Raw genomic sequence first — 19203 nt, 5'->3', positions numbered from 1 at the left:
AACATTTGGAATTTTTTTCAAATCCTATATCTATTCAAATTGGAAATTCTTTTATTTTGTCAGTTTCCAAATGCTTACAGAATGTTGCAATTAAAAAAAATGGATTGAAATAATGGTTTCCCATTATTCAAGGGACAAGAAAACACCTTGGACACAAAGACTTGGCATCTGGGACATTAGGAAAGCTGCCTTACACTGAGCAGTAAAAACTTACCTGGAGTTTGCAATTACAAATACTGAAAGTCTTTTTAGATTTAGTTTGGTTTAGTTTTCAATTTAGGTAATTTTTTGATGTGTTCAAAGTTTTTAAACCTAAGTAAAAACAAACAGTATTTTATTCGACACATTTGGAAAGTGCACACTATACTATCACTGTTATGTCACATGGAGGGTTTGTATTTACTAAGATGTACTTTTGACCAAATGAAAATCCAATCTATGATTAACAAAAAGCAGGTAATAGTAAAGAAAACTGAAGATACAGCCAATAATAACAAGCCAAACTTTAATGCTAAATTTGAAAAGATGCAAATCGTGACACAAGATACATTGGACTATATTCAAAATGGACACTGCTGAAAATCTTTTTTAGAGTTTTATTTCTTTTCTCCAAAGCTGGTTTTAAGCCCCAGCTCACAGTTAAAAATCCCAACCAAACGAAGTCTTTGTTACCTGAGTTGACATTAGATTTAGGGTCTTTGGGGTCCTTGCTGCTAACAAAGCCTGCATGCATAAGATGTTCAGCAAACTGACCCTTCATGTTGTGCAGCATCTGATTGATAAAAAGACAAATTACTTCTAAAATGTTGCATGTATTTAAGTGTTTAGACAAAAGGCAACATGTAATCAGACTTCCCCTCTCTCACCTGTAGTGTATTGGCAGACAGGAAGTTGTCCCAGCAGTACTCCCGCTCATACCTGGCACCACGCTGTTTCGCTTCCACCCAGCCCTGGCCAATCAGTGGAGGATAAATTCAAACAGGGTTTGTTCAAACCGCGGTCAGAGATGAAAGAAAACTGACAGATGTGGGCTGTTTTACCTGGAAGGCATTGACAATAGTGATGTGGTCACTCTTGCAGTTTCTAGACAGGGTCTTTCTTCTCATGTCCGCCATCTTCTCTTTACCCTGAGAGAGGGAACATTTCTGTAAAACCAACTTCACGTAAAAGGTAGAGTGCAGCAATGTATTGAAGTCGTGCACATGTGTCACTGTCGACACAAGCTTTCATGTCTGTCATTGCCCTACCAGGGGTATGAAGAAAGGGTCTTTGAAGCTGAGCGAAGCCGCAATGGTGAGTACGGGGTCAAGGCAACCTAACAGAGCTCCAAAGAGGATGAGTTTGGCAATGTGAGGCTCCACGGGCAGATGAGCCAAGTGGAAACCCAGCGCTGTCAGATTCTCCGAACGGTCCAGGGCGTTCTAACATTGTTACCAAAAAACCCAAATAAAATGCACACGTTTAGTCATCCACAACACAAGGCACACTGCTTAGGGCCTGTAAATAAAAAAAGAACGCATTAATCATGTAGCCCTGTTAACACAAGCTCTGGAAAGCTTCCAGAAGCAACTGCAATGAGTTTTGCTATTGTCACATCCAATTACTGCTTCTTCCATGGATTTTAACTTGGGACCTCGTTGCATGAAATATTACTTGTGTATGATCTTCTCAATCCTAGGTACTGATCTCGTTTTCCCCACCTCCCCCACCTCCCTCCTGCACTCCAGGGTAAGCCACTAAACAGCATGCTTGGAAGTAGCGGACAAGTAACCTTGAAACCTTAAAATCAGGTCAGGAGTATTTTCCAAAAATGCTACGTTTTCTCAAATGGCTGCTGCAGTTTTGGTGTTTACACATTACATTCTTGTTAAGAACAGTTAATTAAAGCTGAAACAATGAGTCAGTAAACTAATGAAGTAGTTAGTAGCAAATTACCACTCAACTATCTTAATGATCTGCTGATTTTTTTCAGTGGCATTTTGAAGATTGTCAATAATAAAGTGAATTTTCTTCTTTATCTGAAGACATGAACTTGGACTTTATGGAACTGTAAGGAGACATGGTTTATTCAGCGACATTTCTAGAGCAAACAATCACTAACTGAGTAGCAGAGTATTCTCTAATGAAAACATTACCGTTAAACAACAATCTCATTCTAACATTTTTTATTTTTTTTTTTTGGATTTGTTTAAACAGTCTCTCTGTTTTCTCACCAAGTCTGTGAGGTTCTTCATGGCTAGGCTGACGGCCTTTTCAGTCGGACGGTCCAGGGCTTTCTCCAGGAATTTAGCTATATAACCGAGCTTCAGTATCTGGACAGCACACATTACATCACAGTTAACAAGGCAATGCAGTATGAAACAAACAAATCACAAGAATTTGTTTTGCATCACAGGACCGTTCTATCAAAACCACAAGCATATATTATACAGACAGGTGACACATTAAAGGAAAATCTGAATAACTGAGTGGAGAAACACAACAAACGCACAGGCTTTCACACAGGTGCACTCCATTTCAAAACTGAGCAATCAACATCAGGCATTGCTCTGTGGCACTGTCGAGTCGGCCAAGTTGATTTTAGTTTGGTTTGACTGCATTTTAGACTACGATGTTACACATCACTCTCCACATCCATCATCAAGAAACTAATTGAAGGAATATCAGAGCAATATAAGAATAGTGCTTCATGCCTCTGGTGGGGTTCCCGAGAGCTGTACAATCAATGTCATGGTACACTTAGGCTGTTTGTTGATATTTACTGAGACATTTTATGTTGGTGTTTTCTTATATTCTGTCACACATCCTTAAGTGATTATATTAAGTGATACAGTGTACAACAGGAAAAGCACCAACATTTAACCATCAGAGAAAAATACACAAAGACTCCTGACATAGGACCTTTGCATGTTAGCCATCAAAACCGGTGTGTGAGTGTATATGAATGGATGAATGAGAAGCAAAACTGTAAAGCACTTTGGATAAAAGTGCTACATAAGCGAACATTTACCATTTTTTTAACCTGTTTTTTAAAAAATATAATACGTCCTTTCCTTTAATTTAATATAGAACCACAATAATATGATTCATGTTTCAGGCTGAGGACTGTTTAACTGTGGTCATAAGAACTTAATCTATGACTGGCTCCCCTCTCTTAATGTAAATTCTGCTCTACATCAAAACGAGGTTGTGAAATGCACCAAACAACTAGGACACAATAAAGCAACCACATTTCTATGCCTGTCTAACGGGGTGGTGATGAAGTGTTTGTGCATTTGTGCATTTAGAGAGTCTGCTCAGGGTTAGCATGTCGTCAGTGTTTCCCTCACTTTAAGGACAGCCTGATGCATTAGTCCGCCTCTCACCGACTAGCTTCAAAAACCACATTATACACATACTCAAACACATTCTCCCAAACCAGTAGAAGATACACACTCAAATGCATATCCAATAAAAACCACTGGTGAAAACAATCACCGCAAACACTAGATCTGAGTGAACTTTGGCCGAATGTTCCATTAGCACTGGTTGAAATATGAGTGAAGTGGAGTGTGAGGATTTAAAGAGAGATAGCAACAAGAGAGTGGGGTGGGGAATAGTAAGCCAAAAAAAAAAAAAAAAAAAGGACTTTTTACATAAGAGGAGTGATTAGAGCAGGGGGCATGAGTCAGCCAAGGACGGTTTTCCCTCGTTCTCATTAGGCAAGAGAGGCTGTATTTCAAGACTGTCCTTACCCACACACACCCCACTCCATTTGCACTCATTCAAAGCAATCTTGTCTTCATCTCAACTCCCAAGCAAACATCCATTTGTCTCTTTCTGTCTGGCTGCTTTGTGCACACACAACCTTGATCTGAAGGCAGAGCTCCTCCAGTGGTGTCCTCATAATTTCGGGTAACTGATAGGCATCCAGCAGGCTGGCCCTGAGACCATTGTACAGATGATAGCACTTCCCTGGACACACTCTGGTTATATGTAGAGGAAGAAGAGAGTTTGTAGAGAGATGGGGGAGAGGAAAGAAGGTTATGTGTTGTATCAGTCCTGTGACAAGGGTTTAATTTTGAATCAATGGGATGAAACCGCACACATCCAGCAGCACTGGCTAATTGGCTCTTTCTGTACTTTACTGATGTCAGAGCTAGCTAATAGAGCAAATGTCTTGAGACAAACAGTGAAAAACACCCTGGCAGGGACTATACTTTGCCTCTCTCTTTATTTACAGATAGGAGGCATGAAGGCGTGGGCTCATGGGGAAGACTGACAGAGAGCTGAGATTACAAACACAAGAAAAAATAATCCTCCCAGAGTAGTGTCACACGTCCAGAAGCACTAGTCTGCAGCATGCTCTTATTTTAACAACATCCCAACAACCTGTGCGCAGACACGCACAAACACACACCTGCCAGCACGTCCTTTCCTCTGTTTGGCATTGGCCAGGCTAACCCACTCAGCTGTCATGGTGCTGATGTTGTTGTTGGTGTCAAAGTTGGTCTCCTTTATCTTCCCTCCATCTATCACATAAACAACATCGTCTATGGTGATGCTGTGAGGAAGAGTGAAAGGAGAAAAAGTCCAAATCAGTCAGAATGAAAAAAAAAAAAAAGAACACTTCAAAGCAGCCTGTCAATAATGCTTAGCTTAGACTCATATAGTATATACACACACACCCAGTTATTCTCAAGTAAAAATAAAATTTTCCCCTTCGGTAGATTTGGAGTCTATATTTAGTGGAGTGATGTGAGGGAAGTGCAGACAGCTTCCTAATTTGCTCAGTGTGTGTGTTTGTGTGTGCATGAGGCTGTGAATACATTAACAAAGCCCCTGTCAGAGACTCAGTGCATTCCATCCAAGCCAATATGACAGTAATTGTAATCAATCCGAGAAATATATGCTAATTAACCCCAAACCTGCTGCTTCCATTAACTACTGGGACTTACTGAAATGCAAAAACACACCTATACACCACTGAATGTGACAGTGTCATCAGTTTTATTTTCTCAGTTACCAGAAAATGACATTGCCAAAAATACCTTTTAAAAAGGAAGTAAGAACAAAGAAAAGACAACCCACACAACACACACACACACACACACACACACACACACCTGGTTTCAGCTATATTGGTAGCAATCACAATCTTTCTAACGCCAGGAGGAGGTCTTTTGAACACCTGAGGAGAGTGAGAAGGAAAGACAGTGAAGGAAGATAAGATTGAACTTGGATATATTGATATCTACAGACACATATCTGGTCAGACAGACAGAAAAAGAGAAAAATGGAAGAAAGCTTACCTGAGTCTGATTAACAGTGGGCATGAGGGAGTGCAAGGGGATGATAATGAAGCGGTCTGAAACACAACAGGCCACAAAAGAAAAACAAAAAACAACAAATCACCATTTTTACACACAACATACAAGTTCTGTGTGATGCTGCAATGATATGTATTAAAAAATATGAAAAATTAAAAAGTATTAAAAAACACAAACATCTTAATAAACAATAAAAATGCTATAATTTATAACAAATTTTACTGTATTGTTATAAATAGACTTCACTTTCTCACCAACAGACCTAAAAATAAGAACATAGTCACTGCTTATGTGTTACATGTGAAGGCTGCTTTTGTATCAGTTCAGGAATGGTAATCAAAGAGAACTCAAACTGGCTGCGATTGGCGAGTTTACCTGTTTTATCATTTTAGAGTCAAAAGCAATCACTCTGAAGACAAAGCATAAAAAAAAAAAAAAAAAGCACCTAATCAAATATAAATAGTTGTGGATGGCAACATTGCATGTGTGTGTTGAAGGGTGAAGAATTGACCTCAACCCACACACTTGTCGTTCATTTTTAAAAATCTGTTAAAGAGGCAATAATATGCATAATTTAGGGTTTATGGTTTTATTCCAGGGCTCTATTGAAAGAGTTCTGGACAATTTACAATTCCTGAAACAGCTTATTCTTATACTAGGCCTTAATGCGCTATTTAGCTGAGTTTTGTGTGAAATTATTCATTTCAGCTAATGTCTCTTTAAGGCCCCAAACCAAAGCTCAGCTTGCAGGATCCTGTTGGTGGGCTAGGTCTATAAAGTGGTAATTAATAAAATGATGTAGGTCTGCAAAATGACTATAGATAATGACTATAATAACTTTTCTTTCACTGCCTGTATTTCTATACATGTCAGATAGGTGTTACTGCATGTGTCTACCTGATCGGAACATCTGCTGAGCAATGAGCAAGTCATTGAGACTGCTGATGTTGTCCCAGCCAGGCAGGAACACCAAGATGGCTCCTTCCTGTGAGACAAAGAAATAAAAACAACACATGACAGCTGAGAGAGAGACAAAAAAACAGCAGGGCTTCAAGTAAAAATCAGAAACGAGCAGCCATTATCTGGGAGACCTGCAGCAACAACTCAGGCAAGGAACAAGCTTCTTGTGTATTTCGAGGAGCTGAGGCAGATGGAGCCGACTTGCCCTGAGCTCCCAACCTCTACATTCAGCCACACATTAGTCTCTGACATTCACTGCCAACCTCATTATGACAACATGTCCTTCACATTACCACAGGGATAGACTTGATTCTCTCAAAGCAGGAGAAGAAAAAAAAAAAAGAAAAAAAAAAGGAAACTGAATGAATAGGCTGGAAAATAAAGTGACACACAAATGCAAGCTGAGTAAACATCACCAGGGTAACAGATGGCGGTGGCTAATCGAGTTGGAGGTTTTCCAGTGTGGACAAATCAGGTGTCTGACAACAGACAGGTTTCTGAGCGATGTCACTAGTGCATATGTGGAGATGAATATGTGGGAGATAAAGATCTAAAATGAATGAGGGCTTATGAGGCAATTAACATCATTGTATTCACACGCACATAATTAACAAGGTTTAAGTCAGTTTTCTTAAGAAAGCTGATTCCTAAACTGAAACCTAGTTTGTTTAATCAAGGCAGATGATAAGAGAAACCGGATTTACTTGGGAGAAATTAGGAAACCAGATTTCTCCCAAGAAGATTTTTCCTGGAGACCATGGTTTTGTCTGATATGTATTTGTGTTACCAGGTTTTCTTTCTTTTTTTAAGTTTTCTACATAAGCAGATGTGCATGACAAAACACTACAACAAGAACATTAACAGAGCAATAATGCCGTGTTTTTAAATCAAAGTCTGCCCAAAGTCAGACAAAAACTAAAACTAAAACAGGGCCTTGCAGAAGTTTGAATAAATTGGTTTACCACTTACAGATTTTTTTTTTTTTAAATTCAGACAGGTTGAGTTATCCTTCTGTTCCTTATATTTGAGCAGGAACATTAAATATGAACTACAATATAATACAGTATCGTATCTTAAGATACCATACTATCTTACGATACGATATCATACGATATTGTAGTAGTATACAATAAGCTATTATGATATAATATGATACAGTTATGTTAAGGTTTAGTATTATACAATATGGAAGTATTCGATTCAATATGATTTTAATATTTACATTACATTTTATTATGTACAAAAGGATGGGAAATGACACAATAAAAAGCAATACTGTGTTAAAATATCTAAACATGAGCAAAAACCTATTTCAGTTTATTTCAGCTCATCAAGACAAACATTTAAACAAAATTGATTCTCAGGATCTTATTAAGCAGGTATAACTAAATCCGTGCTCTGCTATTAATTTTCTTTAAAGCAATAAAAGAGACTATAATAAAAGAATAAAACAAAAAGAGAGATATAAAGTAGCTTAAGGTTCCTGAGCAGCCCTGCCTTATAATTCAAGCTTATTATTATAGCCACTGTTCACCCACACAAGACTGTATGTTGTTGTGTGTGATATTGGAGGAGGAGAAACATACCTAGTTCCTAAAATACACAAACACGTACTGTAAATGCAGAGAAATGCCCCAATTAATTCCAACTATAAATCAAGTATCAGCACCGTAAGCTCTAAAGTGTTGGTTTACTGCTTCACACACACACACACACACACACACACACACACACACACCCACCCACCCACACCAAACCACCCACATACATGCACACATGCATAGTTGCACAGCAGGCGTTAATTAATGCCAGCATGTCTACCCACTAGGTGTCTAATCACAGACCCCTGCAACATAATTAACCAATCATCACGGTCAAAAGTGTGGCAGACAGCTCGTACCCTTAGTTCACCATGCCGACACGGCAAATCAGACAGTTCCCTCTCAGCCGTTTTGACAGTGCCATGGAGAATCAGCTGGTTGCCTGACTCAGGGCGGCCGTGACTGATAGAGATACGGCTTCATATGGGAAGGGATAATTATTCTGTCTGCCTGTGTTAGTCACTCCTCATTCTGGGCCCTTCTCTTTCGTCTGGTTCTCTCTCATATAGGGTTTTTCAACAACAGACGCAAACTAACATTATGAAGTTCGGAAACAAATTTCTCTTAACTTGCAAAAACACAGGAAAAATGATTCTACTCTGACATTAACAAAATTCTACGCTGAATGGTAAATTTGTGGTACTCTTGTATCATTGTGCAGGTTTGGCCTTATACATGTTGACACAATACAAAGCTTTCGTGACTGTGAATACAAAATAAAACATTGAATTTACTGAAATTGTGACTGATGAATTCTGCCCTAATTTCTAACAATTCCTGACATTGGTAAGGTGAACATCCGACTCAGTTGACATTAGACTCCAATTTACCAAGTTTGTCAGTGTTATGTCAGCATCATTTTAGAGCACTGAAATGACGCTGACACAAAAATTAGGAAATTTAACAAGATCCAGAGAGAGAAAATAGGGAATGGACGTGCAGTGGGATAGCATCTGTTCCATCACTCATTAGCACGGATCTGCTGCCAGGATCTGTGTTATTTCTGCTGATCTAATGTTCCTCTGTGTTTGGAAGCAAGCTCTCCCCCTTTCTACTCCGCCTAAGAGTATACTCCTTTACTAACTTTCTTCTAACAAAAGGTCACAAATCCTAAAAATTACAAGACAAGTTTCAGTGACACAAGCACGCTGGGTTTTCTAGGCTGCTCAGCCTCAAGACACATACTGTAACAGGCATCCTGGAAATCCCATTTTCATCTGTTTGCCACTTTCAGACACCTGCGCTGAAATCAGAAAAACGAGGTTAAACTCACATCCTCTTTGAGCACAATATGACGGATCAGTGCCACGATCAGCTCTAGGTCAATCTTGTCATCATTGTCCAGCATCTCTAGTGCTGCGATTGTGCTGTCCGAGTATCTGTAAAACAAATCGTATAGACAACATATTTGGTTCAATATTATTGGTTCAAGTTTCTAACTGTTCACCTACTCTGTGTTTGGCTCCTCATACATGGGTTACCGCTACAAGAGATATACAGGCATGTCCAAAAATATCGCCACCCTTGCATTTCTGTCAGAAAATGCAACCCTTCTCTCAGAAAATTGTTCCAATTGCAAATGTTTTGGTATTCACATGCTTATTGTTTTTGTTTGCACTGGAACAGCACAAAAAAAGTCTCTGCCAAAATGATTGGCACCTTGTCAAAATTGTAAGACATAATTGCTTTTCAGGCACGGTAGGAGACCCAGGAGGACACCACTGCTGACACGAAGGCATTAAAAAGCAAGACTGGAGTTTGCCAAAACTGATGTGACAAAACCGCAATCCTTCTGGGGGAACGTACTGTGGACAGATGAGACAAAAGTTAGTGATTTTTGGTAAAGGACATCGTGGCACCGTTTACAGGAAAAGAAATGAGGCCTTCAAATAAAACCACACAGTCCCTACAGTCAAACATGGTGGAGGTTCAAAGATGTTTTGGTGTTGCTTTGCTACTTCTGGCACTGGATGCCTTGACTGTGTCAATGGTATCATGAGATCTGATGAGATCTGATGAGTAGTCCAACATTCCAGTAGAGAGGTGTAAGCTCATTTATGGTTACAAGAGGCAACTGATTTCAGTTTTTTTTTTTCAAAGGGGATGCTACCAAATATTAAGTTAAGGGTGCCGATATTTTTGGCCATGACTGTATATTATGGCAGATAGAGGTTTTTGTAGGAGTATATTTATGCACCAATAAAAAATAAACAGTTTTGATTCAAACATGATTCAGAGTTGTTACTGTTTGGATCAAAAGAATAAGTGGATCAACTGGATCCTTTTTTTTCTCCTTTTTCCTCCTTTTTTTCTAGCATTAATGCTCAGGTTTTTACTGCTGCAAATTACCTGGACACAGAAATCAGAGTTTCCAATTATGGAAACCCCTTTTCCAAGAGCACCACCAATGTGATGCTAAACTGACTATATGAAATTGCATAGATTCATTTTTTTTAAATGAAACTAAAAACATCAAACAGGCACAGTACATACCACTATCGATTCAATAAAAAAATAAATGTAATTAAAAATACATTTCAATTAAATAACATGGGCAGCAAGAGCTTTCTGTGACTGCATACTGTGTAGAAGAGCAATCTACTGTATGAAAGTAAATGTAAGTACACGTAGTACATGTAGGATGACATGGACAGTGGTCCATTGTCCATTTAGGCAGTGTTGAGCTTGAGTACATTTCTTACAGGTGCAGTATTCTAGAAGCATTTAGTTTCTCTCCCATTTACAGAGCCGCAATAATGGCAGAAAAGAAAAAGAAGTTGAGCTCATCCCCCTCAGAAACTTTGAGGCAGTAGCAGGGGGCAAAACCACAAAGTACCACAAAGATTCAGTGGGTACAAAGTGACGAAAGCAAGGTAAATACAACAGTTGTTGGAGGGTTAGCGAAGTCTCTGTTAGTTGTAAATGTGGTGGAAGTTTTGAAGAAGAGCAATTATTCTGCAATGTAGCATTTTTTTCCTTTAGTAGAGATTGCAGCCACCTATGGCAAGATACTTTGATGCAGATCTATACAACCTCTCAAAGACTCCGGTTTTCCAAAGCACTCTTTAAACCAAATCACTTTGTATTCAGTCTGTGCTCACGCAGATTGTTACAAAGCTAAATCCTCCAATTTCCTGCCTAAACAACCCATTTATCACGTTGGCAGCTGCTCTGCCAATTTAACTACCCTGTTGTTCTCACAGCTCACCTGCCCTGCAGTGTGCGTGCATAAGAAGGCCAGCTCTCCTTGTATTCAGCTTCTTTCTCCTCCTTCTCTGGTCTAGAGTGGCACCCCTGCCAAAAGCCTTTCTTCCATGAGGGGCGACGGTCCTGATTCTGGGGACGATACCTGGCAGACAGACACAATCCAGCTCAAGTGAAACAAACAAAAAAAAAATCATGTACCTGTTCCATTCGTTTATGTGGATCACTGAGCAAGTCTGTGTATGTGTGGGAGTTGTGTTGTACCTGGTTAGCTCTATAACATCTTCAAGAAGAAACTCTTCCACTGGAAACGTCAAACCAGGAATATGGATCATTGGACAGTTGTCTAGAGGGAGTTTGACACAGGGAAAGTGTACAGTACATATGTGTGAGTACATAAGAAAGAGGAACAACTTAAACCAGTTCAACATTTTTGCTGAACATATTTCTTTAGGGGTATAAATACCGAAATATTTTGAAAACTTTTCCGCGTTGAGTGTGGCACTCATGAGGACAACTTTGAGGTCATCCCGGAGTTGGAGCAGGTCCTTCACAATGATAAGCAAAACATCCGACTGCAGGTTTCTCTCATGGATCTCATCCAACACCAGATGGCTAATGCTAGACAACAAACTACAGAATGGACAAATACAGGAAAAAGGTTTAGTTAAGTAAGATTGGTCAAGAAAAATGTCCTCATTAGGCCTAAACAACTGAAATTCTGTATCCATTATGGCATCATGTACTACCTTCCCCATAAAGATAATTTTTTTTAAGCTTTGTTTGTTAAATTTCTTGTCTCACTTTTCAAATATATTATCTAATCTAAGTTGGTACATTAGATATTTGCAAAAGCCCATGAAAAAATATTACTTAATACAACTGTGGAAGCAAAAGGATCTGAGGGACTGAAAAGACAAATAGATCACTAATGCGATGCCTGGAGACATACAGTCACACCGTATGTCTCCAGGCAAGTGTAACTGCAATTGATACAGACTGTGCAGCTTGTTCACCAGGTGTTATGTAAATACAGTACACCTCAATGCCAAAAAGTTGCAGCGTTTTGTCAGACAAGTCCAACTCCTAAAATGACTCACCGGATTCGAGCCAATTCTGAAAGAGCAAGAAAATCTGTGGTTTTTCCACTCAGAATGCAAGGGTGAGCATGCAGGGATGAGTCAACAGAAGCTCTGTGTGAAAGTGTGCTTCTTCATTTCTCTGCCTATGAGTATGGGGGCCCATACTAATGCTTCTTCCACAAACAGTAAAGTCAACCACAAATCAATGAGGATAAAAGCAAGTGACACAGAGGGAATAAGAGAGGATGAAGGACAGCTGGAACAGAGAGAGGGAAAGCAGCAGAGAAGAAGGGTAAATGCTGAGAGAAGATGTGATGAGGTTGAGGGGATGGGGGAAACTTACGGGTCTGAACGAAGCCACTGAAGAATAATGCCTGTTGTGCAGTACAGGACTGAACCTTGTCTCCGTGGTAACCGGCTGAGAAATAGGAGGAGAAGAAGACAGAAAAGACTTTACATTTCCCAAATTACACAAATTAATACTGGTGTAAAGTGAAGACAAAGGATGCAGAATGAGTTTCTGTGTTCTTAGGATCTCTCTCTCTCACTCTCTCACACAGACACACAAACTTTTTTGCTGCCGAATAAGTAATGTAATTACTTATAACAGGCACTTTTCTCTAAAAGTATCTTTATAATCATACTTTGCATAAGTATGAGTCAGTGATGAATAGTTTCCCACATTGAACAGTAACCATGAAACACATTTTAATGACAACTGGCCAACGTCCTATTGGCTCTGTTGTACAATTGGTGTGAGTGAAACACTTACAACACTGAACTATACATTTGGAAAATATAATATAAAAAACATAATATTTTACATCAACAAGCAATACAAACAACTAAAGCAGTTACACAAGCAAGTTAACCGTAGACTTCATTAAAAAATAAAAACTTACTGATCAACAACAGCCCTGCCACTACTGCATGATGTGAAATGAACTGATAATAGCAACAACAATATCAGCACACATACTTTATATTTAGCATGTGTATCATAAAATTATAAAACAACAAGTGAAGAAGACACTTGCTGGGCCTCTCTTGACCCCCCTACCACTTTAAACACTGAACTGCAACACTACCCAAACAGAGTTGATCATTTGAGCACAATTTGGCAATCATGCTTTATCACACCCATAAAACTACTTATATATGGTGCCTACAAATCGCTATTCTGAAATTCAACAAGTGAAGAGAAAGCTAAAATGGAGCTATAGTCACTTAGAAACTCTCTGCCATCTCTGTTTCTGATTATTATAGCTGAGAGAGAATAATCTGAATCGTATTCATTTTACTTGCTTTGAAACATTTCCTAATTCATGTTTGTTAGAACGACATATCCTTCACTGCACTGCACAATACCAGCAACAGAAAGAACTGATTTAATTTATTGACTGCACTGATTGGGTCATATACAGTAATGGAATGTGCTGATTCCCTTCAAATGTTAGTGAAGCTGGCAAAAACAGATTTAAATGTGTACCAATTTGAATTCAATTTTCTAGAAGTTGCTCCCTGAAAGATGAGAAAGTTTGTAAAGTGAATGATTTTTTAAAATATATTAGCTGCTATTTGGGGGAGCTGGCACATCGGCAGAAGTTTAACAATGCCTGAAGTACAAATTGCCCATTTTTGCATATATCCACTGAGAGTCTCAGTCAGTGACAGTAATTGTGGGCAGTGATAGCACACAGAAGCCTTCCTAAATTGGCTAGACTTTAACTTCACTGATACAAAACACAGTTTAATTTACCATTTACTCTATGAACCTAAACTGAGACAACTGAAGCGAAAAATGGCACCACATTTCGAAAAGATTTAGAAAAGGTGGAAACAGGTCTTAAATTCAGTCTGGCACCTGGTTATTTTTCCCATTTCTGCAACAGGCAGCAATCAATTTTCTTTGTTCATATTTTTGCTTCTGATTCCCCTTATCTGTCTCCCTTCACATCAAGCCTAAGCTGTCTCTTTCCACCCCTCCTGACTGCATTTATCTCATTCTCTCTCATACACTGCTTTAGATACTGCACTTCGGATAGCTACACCCGCTAAGCTCCTGTAACTCTCTGCTTACTAGATGTGAATACTGTTCAAGTGCCTTCCATCCCAGCTTTGTTCAAGTCTTCCTACAAACCTAGTCTTGGGAAACCTTTCCTATGTGCTAATCCTTTTAGGTCTATTCCTTAAACTAATTTCCTGTGGTATACAGGATTCCGCATTTTCTCAGGTGCAGGTTACATCTATACATATAAATTTATGCAAGCTCAACAAACAAAATGCACACATCTGGAGTTGCAGGATTATCTGGACCAATCCTATCTAGAAGATACCTAAACTAGCTTAAAGGCACATTTCTGAGTAATGACGAAGACCCCAAGTGCTTTCCATTTAGCTTTGAATTTTAGGTAATAACAGCAACGCCATTGATTAGTATTATAACGGCTAAAAAACAGACAAAAAAAAAGAAAAACAACAGTAATAAAGTTAGTTAATGTCATTAACCACATAAAAGAAAAGTTCTTAGTTATGTTTTCAGTTTTAGAAACAGCCATGCAAGCAAGCCACAAAAAACTTTTTCAATCACTAATAAAACACTGAGATGCTGGAAGCAAGTCAGAAGTGTAGAACCAGGCCAAGTAAGACAGAAATAAACATCAACTTGTCTGTGCTGCAACAACCTTGCTAGTAACCTTGGGCTGGGTAATATGGTCAACAAATTGAACTGAATTCTTTAATGTTATGTACAATTCATGTTTTAATCAGAATTCTGTGTTTGCCAGAACACTATTATAAACTAGATTTAGTACCAATGCCCAGTAACTACATCCTTATATGAAATATGAAAACAAAAAGGTAAGGCCAACCTTTAGTAACTGCACGTTTGGCTCTACAAACAGCTGTACGGTCCTAAACAGCCCTAAACAGCCCTAAACAGCACTTAACAGCCCTTAACAGCCCTTAACAGCAAACCGTCACAAGGTAACTTGCTAACAGTTGGCTAATACAACACAGAATGTTACTTTCTAAATGTGAAGCCCATACACAAAGACAAGATTCATAGAGGAGATGGGATATCTGCAATTTTCACATCACTGAGGTAACATGACTTATTTTGTCATCTTCACCTGCTGCAAGACCCTTAGTCCAGATGAAGGAGTCCCCAATGGGAACAGTGACAGATGATATTACTCACGTAACTTAAAGGAAAGGCTGGTACTGGTATTATATTGCCACCAAAAGAGGAAGTAGTTTGGACTTTTTGAAATTGTTCAAAAACAAAAATTCTTATTAGTTGAATTAAGCCAACAAGAATGAAAAGAAATTAGATCCTACTCTTCAAAAATTTAAAAATTACTTTGTCAATGATGAATGAAGATTTTTAGAACAGATCACTCTTTGCTGATTTCCTAAAAGGTGAATCAACCAGCATTATAGTGTTTGCATCAGCAAATGTTTAAAAAGATTTCTGTACCTCTGCAGACGGATTTGGTAGCCACATGAATTTCCATTCCCAACAGTTTCTGCCCTCTCTACTGCTACACGTTCTGCTACCTGTGAGTAAGGACACAAATAGCAACAAAGATTTCAGAGATAAGTCAGCACTGTACAAAACATCTACTGAATGTGTATGAATGAAAATTGCCGATGAACATACTATCACACACCTTAGAAAGAACATCCTCAGCATGCACACGACAGCAAACAACCTTTCAGACCTGAAAAAATAGCAGCAGAGTACATACCGAAATGGCACTTATCCGACGAGGCTGCGTGCAGACCACCCGGCACATTGAGCCCATGCCTCTATTGATATGGTCGTCTAGGATGAACTGAGTGACCTGAGTGGTCTTTCCACAGCCTGTTTCTCCACTTACAACCAGAACACGGTTAGAGTTGATCAGCTTCACAAGCTCCTGAGGATGGAAAGATAGACACAGGTGAGGTGAGGTGGAAGTGGAAGGACATGCAGCATGCAGATGAAACATTTTGCAGCTTAAATTGTGCAATTGTGCAAGAAAAGGGGAGACTATTTGCAAAACCATGTACATGAAAACAAAAACCTTACCTCTTTTTTCCTAAAAGATGGTAGTTTTTCCCTGAATTTCTGAGGGTAAGAAAAAGTGGGCAAAGCTTTGTTAAAATTAAATAAAATAACCATGGCATTATAACTTCACAGAGAGTAAACTTTTATCATCTGGATAGTTCTGATAAGCAGAGATCTTTGCAGGATTCGCTCAGTGTAATAAAATGGCATTGTTGTACTACTGTGACATTTGTTGTGTAAATGAAGGTTTTAAATAATTTGGCATTTAAAAACATTGTATGGCATATAGTAAGACAGATAAATAACCTGAGAATATTATACTCACCAGCATTTCTTTGTATTTTGGGTCTGATTTCTTGCTCTGCAGATCTCTCTTTAAGTAGTCATCCAGAGAACTATCTCTGACTACTTCCTGAAACAAGAGCTCCACATCCTTGTCTTTCCTTCTCAGTTTCTCTTTCTCCTCATCCTCTGGATCACCTTCATCCCACTTATCTGGAGGCTCATCTTTAGGGACTGCTGAGCCACTAAACAAAAACATGAATGTGTGAAATACCCTTGATAAAGTCACTCACCATGCAGCATTGGTTGTTCTGTGATAAAACAAAAAAAAAACAGATCTTTGGACTAAGTCCAGGTATATTTTAGCATGTGTCAGATTTGCTTGCATGGTTACCATTTTGATTTGTGGGTTGCGTTTTTGGGATCAACACTAAAGTCTTCGTCCTCTTCCTCTGATTTGACCTCAAGCTTCTGTTTTTCCTCTTTAGGCATGTCCCCATCAAAGTAACTGCATTTACAGGTCACAAGCAAGTTAAACACAGCATACTTTTATCAGCAGCCATAGCTAAAAAAATGATTGACACATAAGGCACTTTGATCCTATCTAGCATTCCTATGTTCCTCATTGTCAGCTGGAACAGTAAAAAAAAAGGAAAATACAAGCTTCTGTTCTTACCAGTGACCACTTCTATTGGCAGCTGTCTGCCAGTTGTCTGATGTAGAGGCTCTTGCAACCCTGCCATCTCTCTCTGGACCAGGCTGGTTATTTTGGACTGAGTTAAGCAGTTTGGTAATGTGCTGCTCTCTGGCCTCATCCATCTGGACCATTGCCCGCTGCAAGAGGAAATTCTAGCCATAACCTCACTCAGTTTGCCAAAGCCAAATATGACACAAGGGCCTAGTTTAAATCACAGAAATCTAAATTTGGTCATTTCTAGTGACAGATTTTTAAAGGATTTTTAAAAAATATATCAATTTATAATGTTTTTACAAATTAATATTGTGTGTAACACACATTCATACATTTTGTTTGCTTTATAGGTCAAACTTTTTTGTCACTATCAAACTTGAGATACCTTTTCAAAACCCACTAAATTAAGAACAAATATAGGTTATCTAATGGCATTTTATTGTGAAGCAAAAGAGAGAAAAAGTGTTTATTTGTAGGACCTTGATCTAGCCAATAAATTGACTTTTCAAGATACAACATGTGCCAGCATCTGATTTTTTTTTTAAACACAAGACCTGAGTAACGGATCAGTGTGCACAACCCTATAAAGTATTTGTACTCTCAACAAATTGCGTATAACCGTTAAACCAGGTTCTGTCCCTTTCTTTTGGTATCTTATGTCTATGTTAAAGCCCCTGATATCTTGGTCTACAACTTATAACACACACAACTTGTCTAGCTCAACACAATGTGTAAGTGTGTGCACCAAAACCAAACCCATACCGATCTCCGGTCAGCTTGCTTCCTCCGCACGGCTCCGTATCTTGCGTACCAAAGTCCAATCTCACGGCCCTTCAGATGTGGAGGAGGTCGGTCCCGTTGTCCATCTCCCCCTCGGTCCTGGTCAAAGTCGGAACTGTTTCCCCTGATTCCTCCTCCTCCTCCACCTCCTCTGTCCCATCTTTCTCTGCTCCCATCTCTGTGCCCTCGAGCCCCTCTTCTACCTCTTCTTCCACCTCCACCGCCGTATCCATAACTCATACCGCAAAACGGCAACTAGACCAAATACTAAAACACCGTCGAATAAAAGAAACGACTGTTATCGTTACTTGGGAAGGTGTCTTGTGGCTACTCGCTAATGCTAACGTTACCTAGCTACGAACTGTGTTGGACGATTTACAGCCCAAAGCCTGAGATTAACACCATAAAGCTACACACTACACACACAGCCACAAACTGTAAATGTATGAATAGATGAGAGTACAGTTTCAATTCTGGACACGAATTCTCTTTTTAAAACAACATAATTGAAGTGATGTTGTAAAAAAAAGCTTCAGCGTTTATCCGGCATGTCGCAGATTGATGCCGTTACATTTTTCAGCTGACTGATGTTGACGTAACGCTCTGTGATTGGTTGTTCGGCCACGCAACGAGTAGCGCACATTTATTACTGCACTTAGCTATTCGGACAAACTTACTGTTTCCATTTAATAGTACAGTTCACATTTAGTTTCGGGGTGAAATTTACTTTTTACTTCACTTCATTTATGTGACTCATGCTGGTTGCTTTTACATAGACCAAAGCAAAACAAAGATAAAGTCTATGTCTCTGTATTGTACTATATTAATATGCTGTACAATGAGTGGGTTACTCTAGCCTATTGCTTAAAATATCTTTTTGCTTTAAATTGAGTTAATTTTTTTTTCTTTTTTTAAATTTACTTTGGGTGTGTAGGAAGTGCAGAAGACTTCTGTCCTCAGCTGTTTTTTGAATGTTGGGAGTGAGGTTGCTCAACATGCAGAATGTGCATTATGCTTTAAAAGTAGCAATTTCATACAAAATAGATTGGCTGCTACAGTATAAGTTCTACCAACTATAATTGATTTTTTTCTTGCAATAAAAGTTTTAGATTATTTTATTTGTATGTTAACCTACCTAAATAAAGGGTCTGAGTACCTAAGCCTATACTTCCACCATTGGTAGACATATTTGTTCCATAGATAACTCTGATGTTGATATGTAGGCTACTGTAGCAGCCTACAT

At 38.9% G+C, this 19203-nt stretch overlaps 1 protein-coding gene across 3 annotated transcripts in view; it reads right to left on the bottom strand.

Moving 5' to 3' along the window:
• Positions 1-18527, bottom strand: part of dhx36 (DEAH (Asp-Glu-Ala-His) box polypeptide 36) — a 38305-nt gene extending 19778 nt beyond the window's left edge. For all 3 annotated transcript variants that reach the window (XR_010914588.1, XR_010914587.1, XM_067506679.1), the window contains exons 1-22: positions 17943-18527; positions 17166-17323; positions 16884-16997; positions 16533-16734; positions 16229-16267; positions 15906-16076; positions 15635-15714; positions 12500-12574; positions 11541-11707; positions 11339-11420; positions 11079-11219; positions 9144-9249; positions 6207-6294; positions 5292-5347; positions 5106-5170; positions 4400-4543; positions 3848-3965; positions 2214-2312; positions 1248-1421; positions 1041-1127; positions 867-950; positions 673-772 (exon numbers count right to left, since the gene is read on the bottom strand). Coding sequence is in view for 1 of the 3 variants with exons in the window: in XM_067506679.1 (XP_067362780.1) it covers positions 673-772; positions 867-950; positions 1041-1127; positions 1248-1421; positions 2214-2312; positions 3848-3965; positions 4400-4543; positions 5106-5170; positions 5292-5347; positions 6207-6294; positions 9144-9249; positions 11079-11219; positions 11339-11420; positions 11541-11707; positions 12500-12574; positions 15635-15714; positions 15906-16076; positions 16229-16267; positions 16533-16734; positions 16884-16997; positions 17166-17323; positions 17943-18200 (2608 nt within the window). In the remaining 2 variants the exon portion in view is untranslated. The remainder of the gene's footprint in view (positions 1-672; positions 773-866; positions 951-1040; positions 1128-1247; positions 1422-2213; positions 2313-3847; positions 3966-4399; positions 4544-5105; positions 5171-5291; positions 5348-6206; positions 6295-9143; positions 9250-11078; positions 11220-11338; positions 11421-11540; positions 11708-12499; positions 12575-15634; positions 15715-15905; positions 16077-16228; positions 16268-16532; positions 16735-16883; positions 16998-17165; positions 17324-17942) is intronic.
• Between the last annotated feature and the right edge of the window lie 676 nt (positions 18528-19203).

This window comes from Channa argus, chromosome 6, assembly GCF_033026475.1.
Source record: "Channa argus isolate prfri chromosome 6, Channa argus male v1.0, whole genome shotgun sequence".
NCBI classification, from domain to species: Eukaryota; Metazoa; Chordata; class Actinopteri; order Anabantiformes; family Channidae; genus Channa; species Channa argus.
The sequence above is the reverse complement of the archived record's forward strand: the minus strand, read 5'-3'. Positions and strand labels throughout refer to the sequence as shown.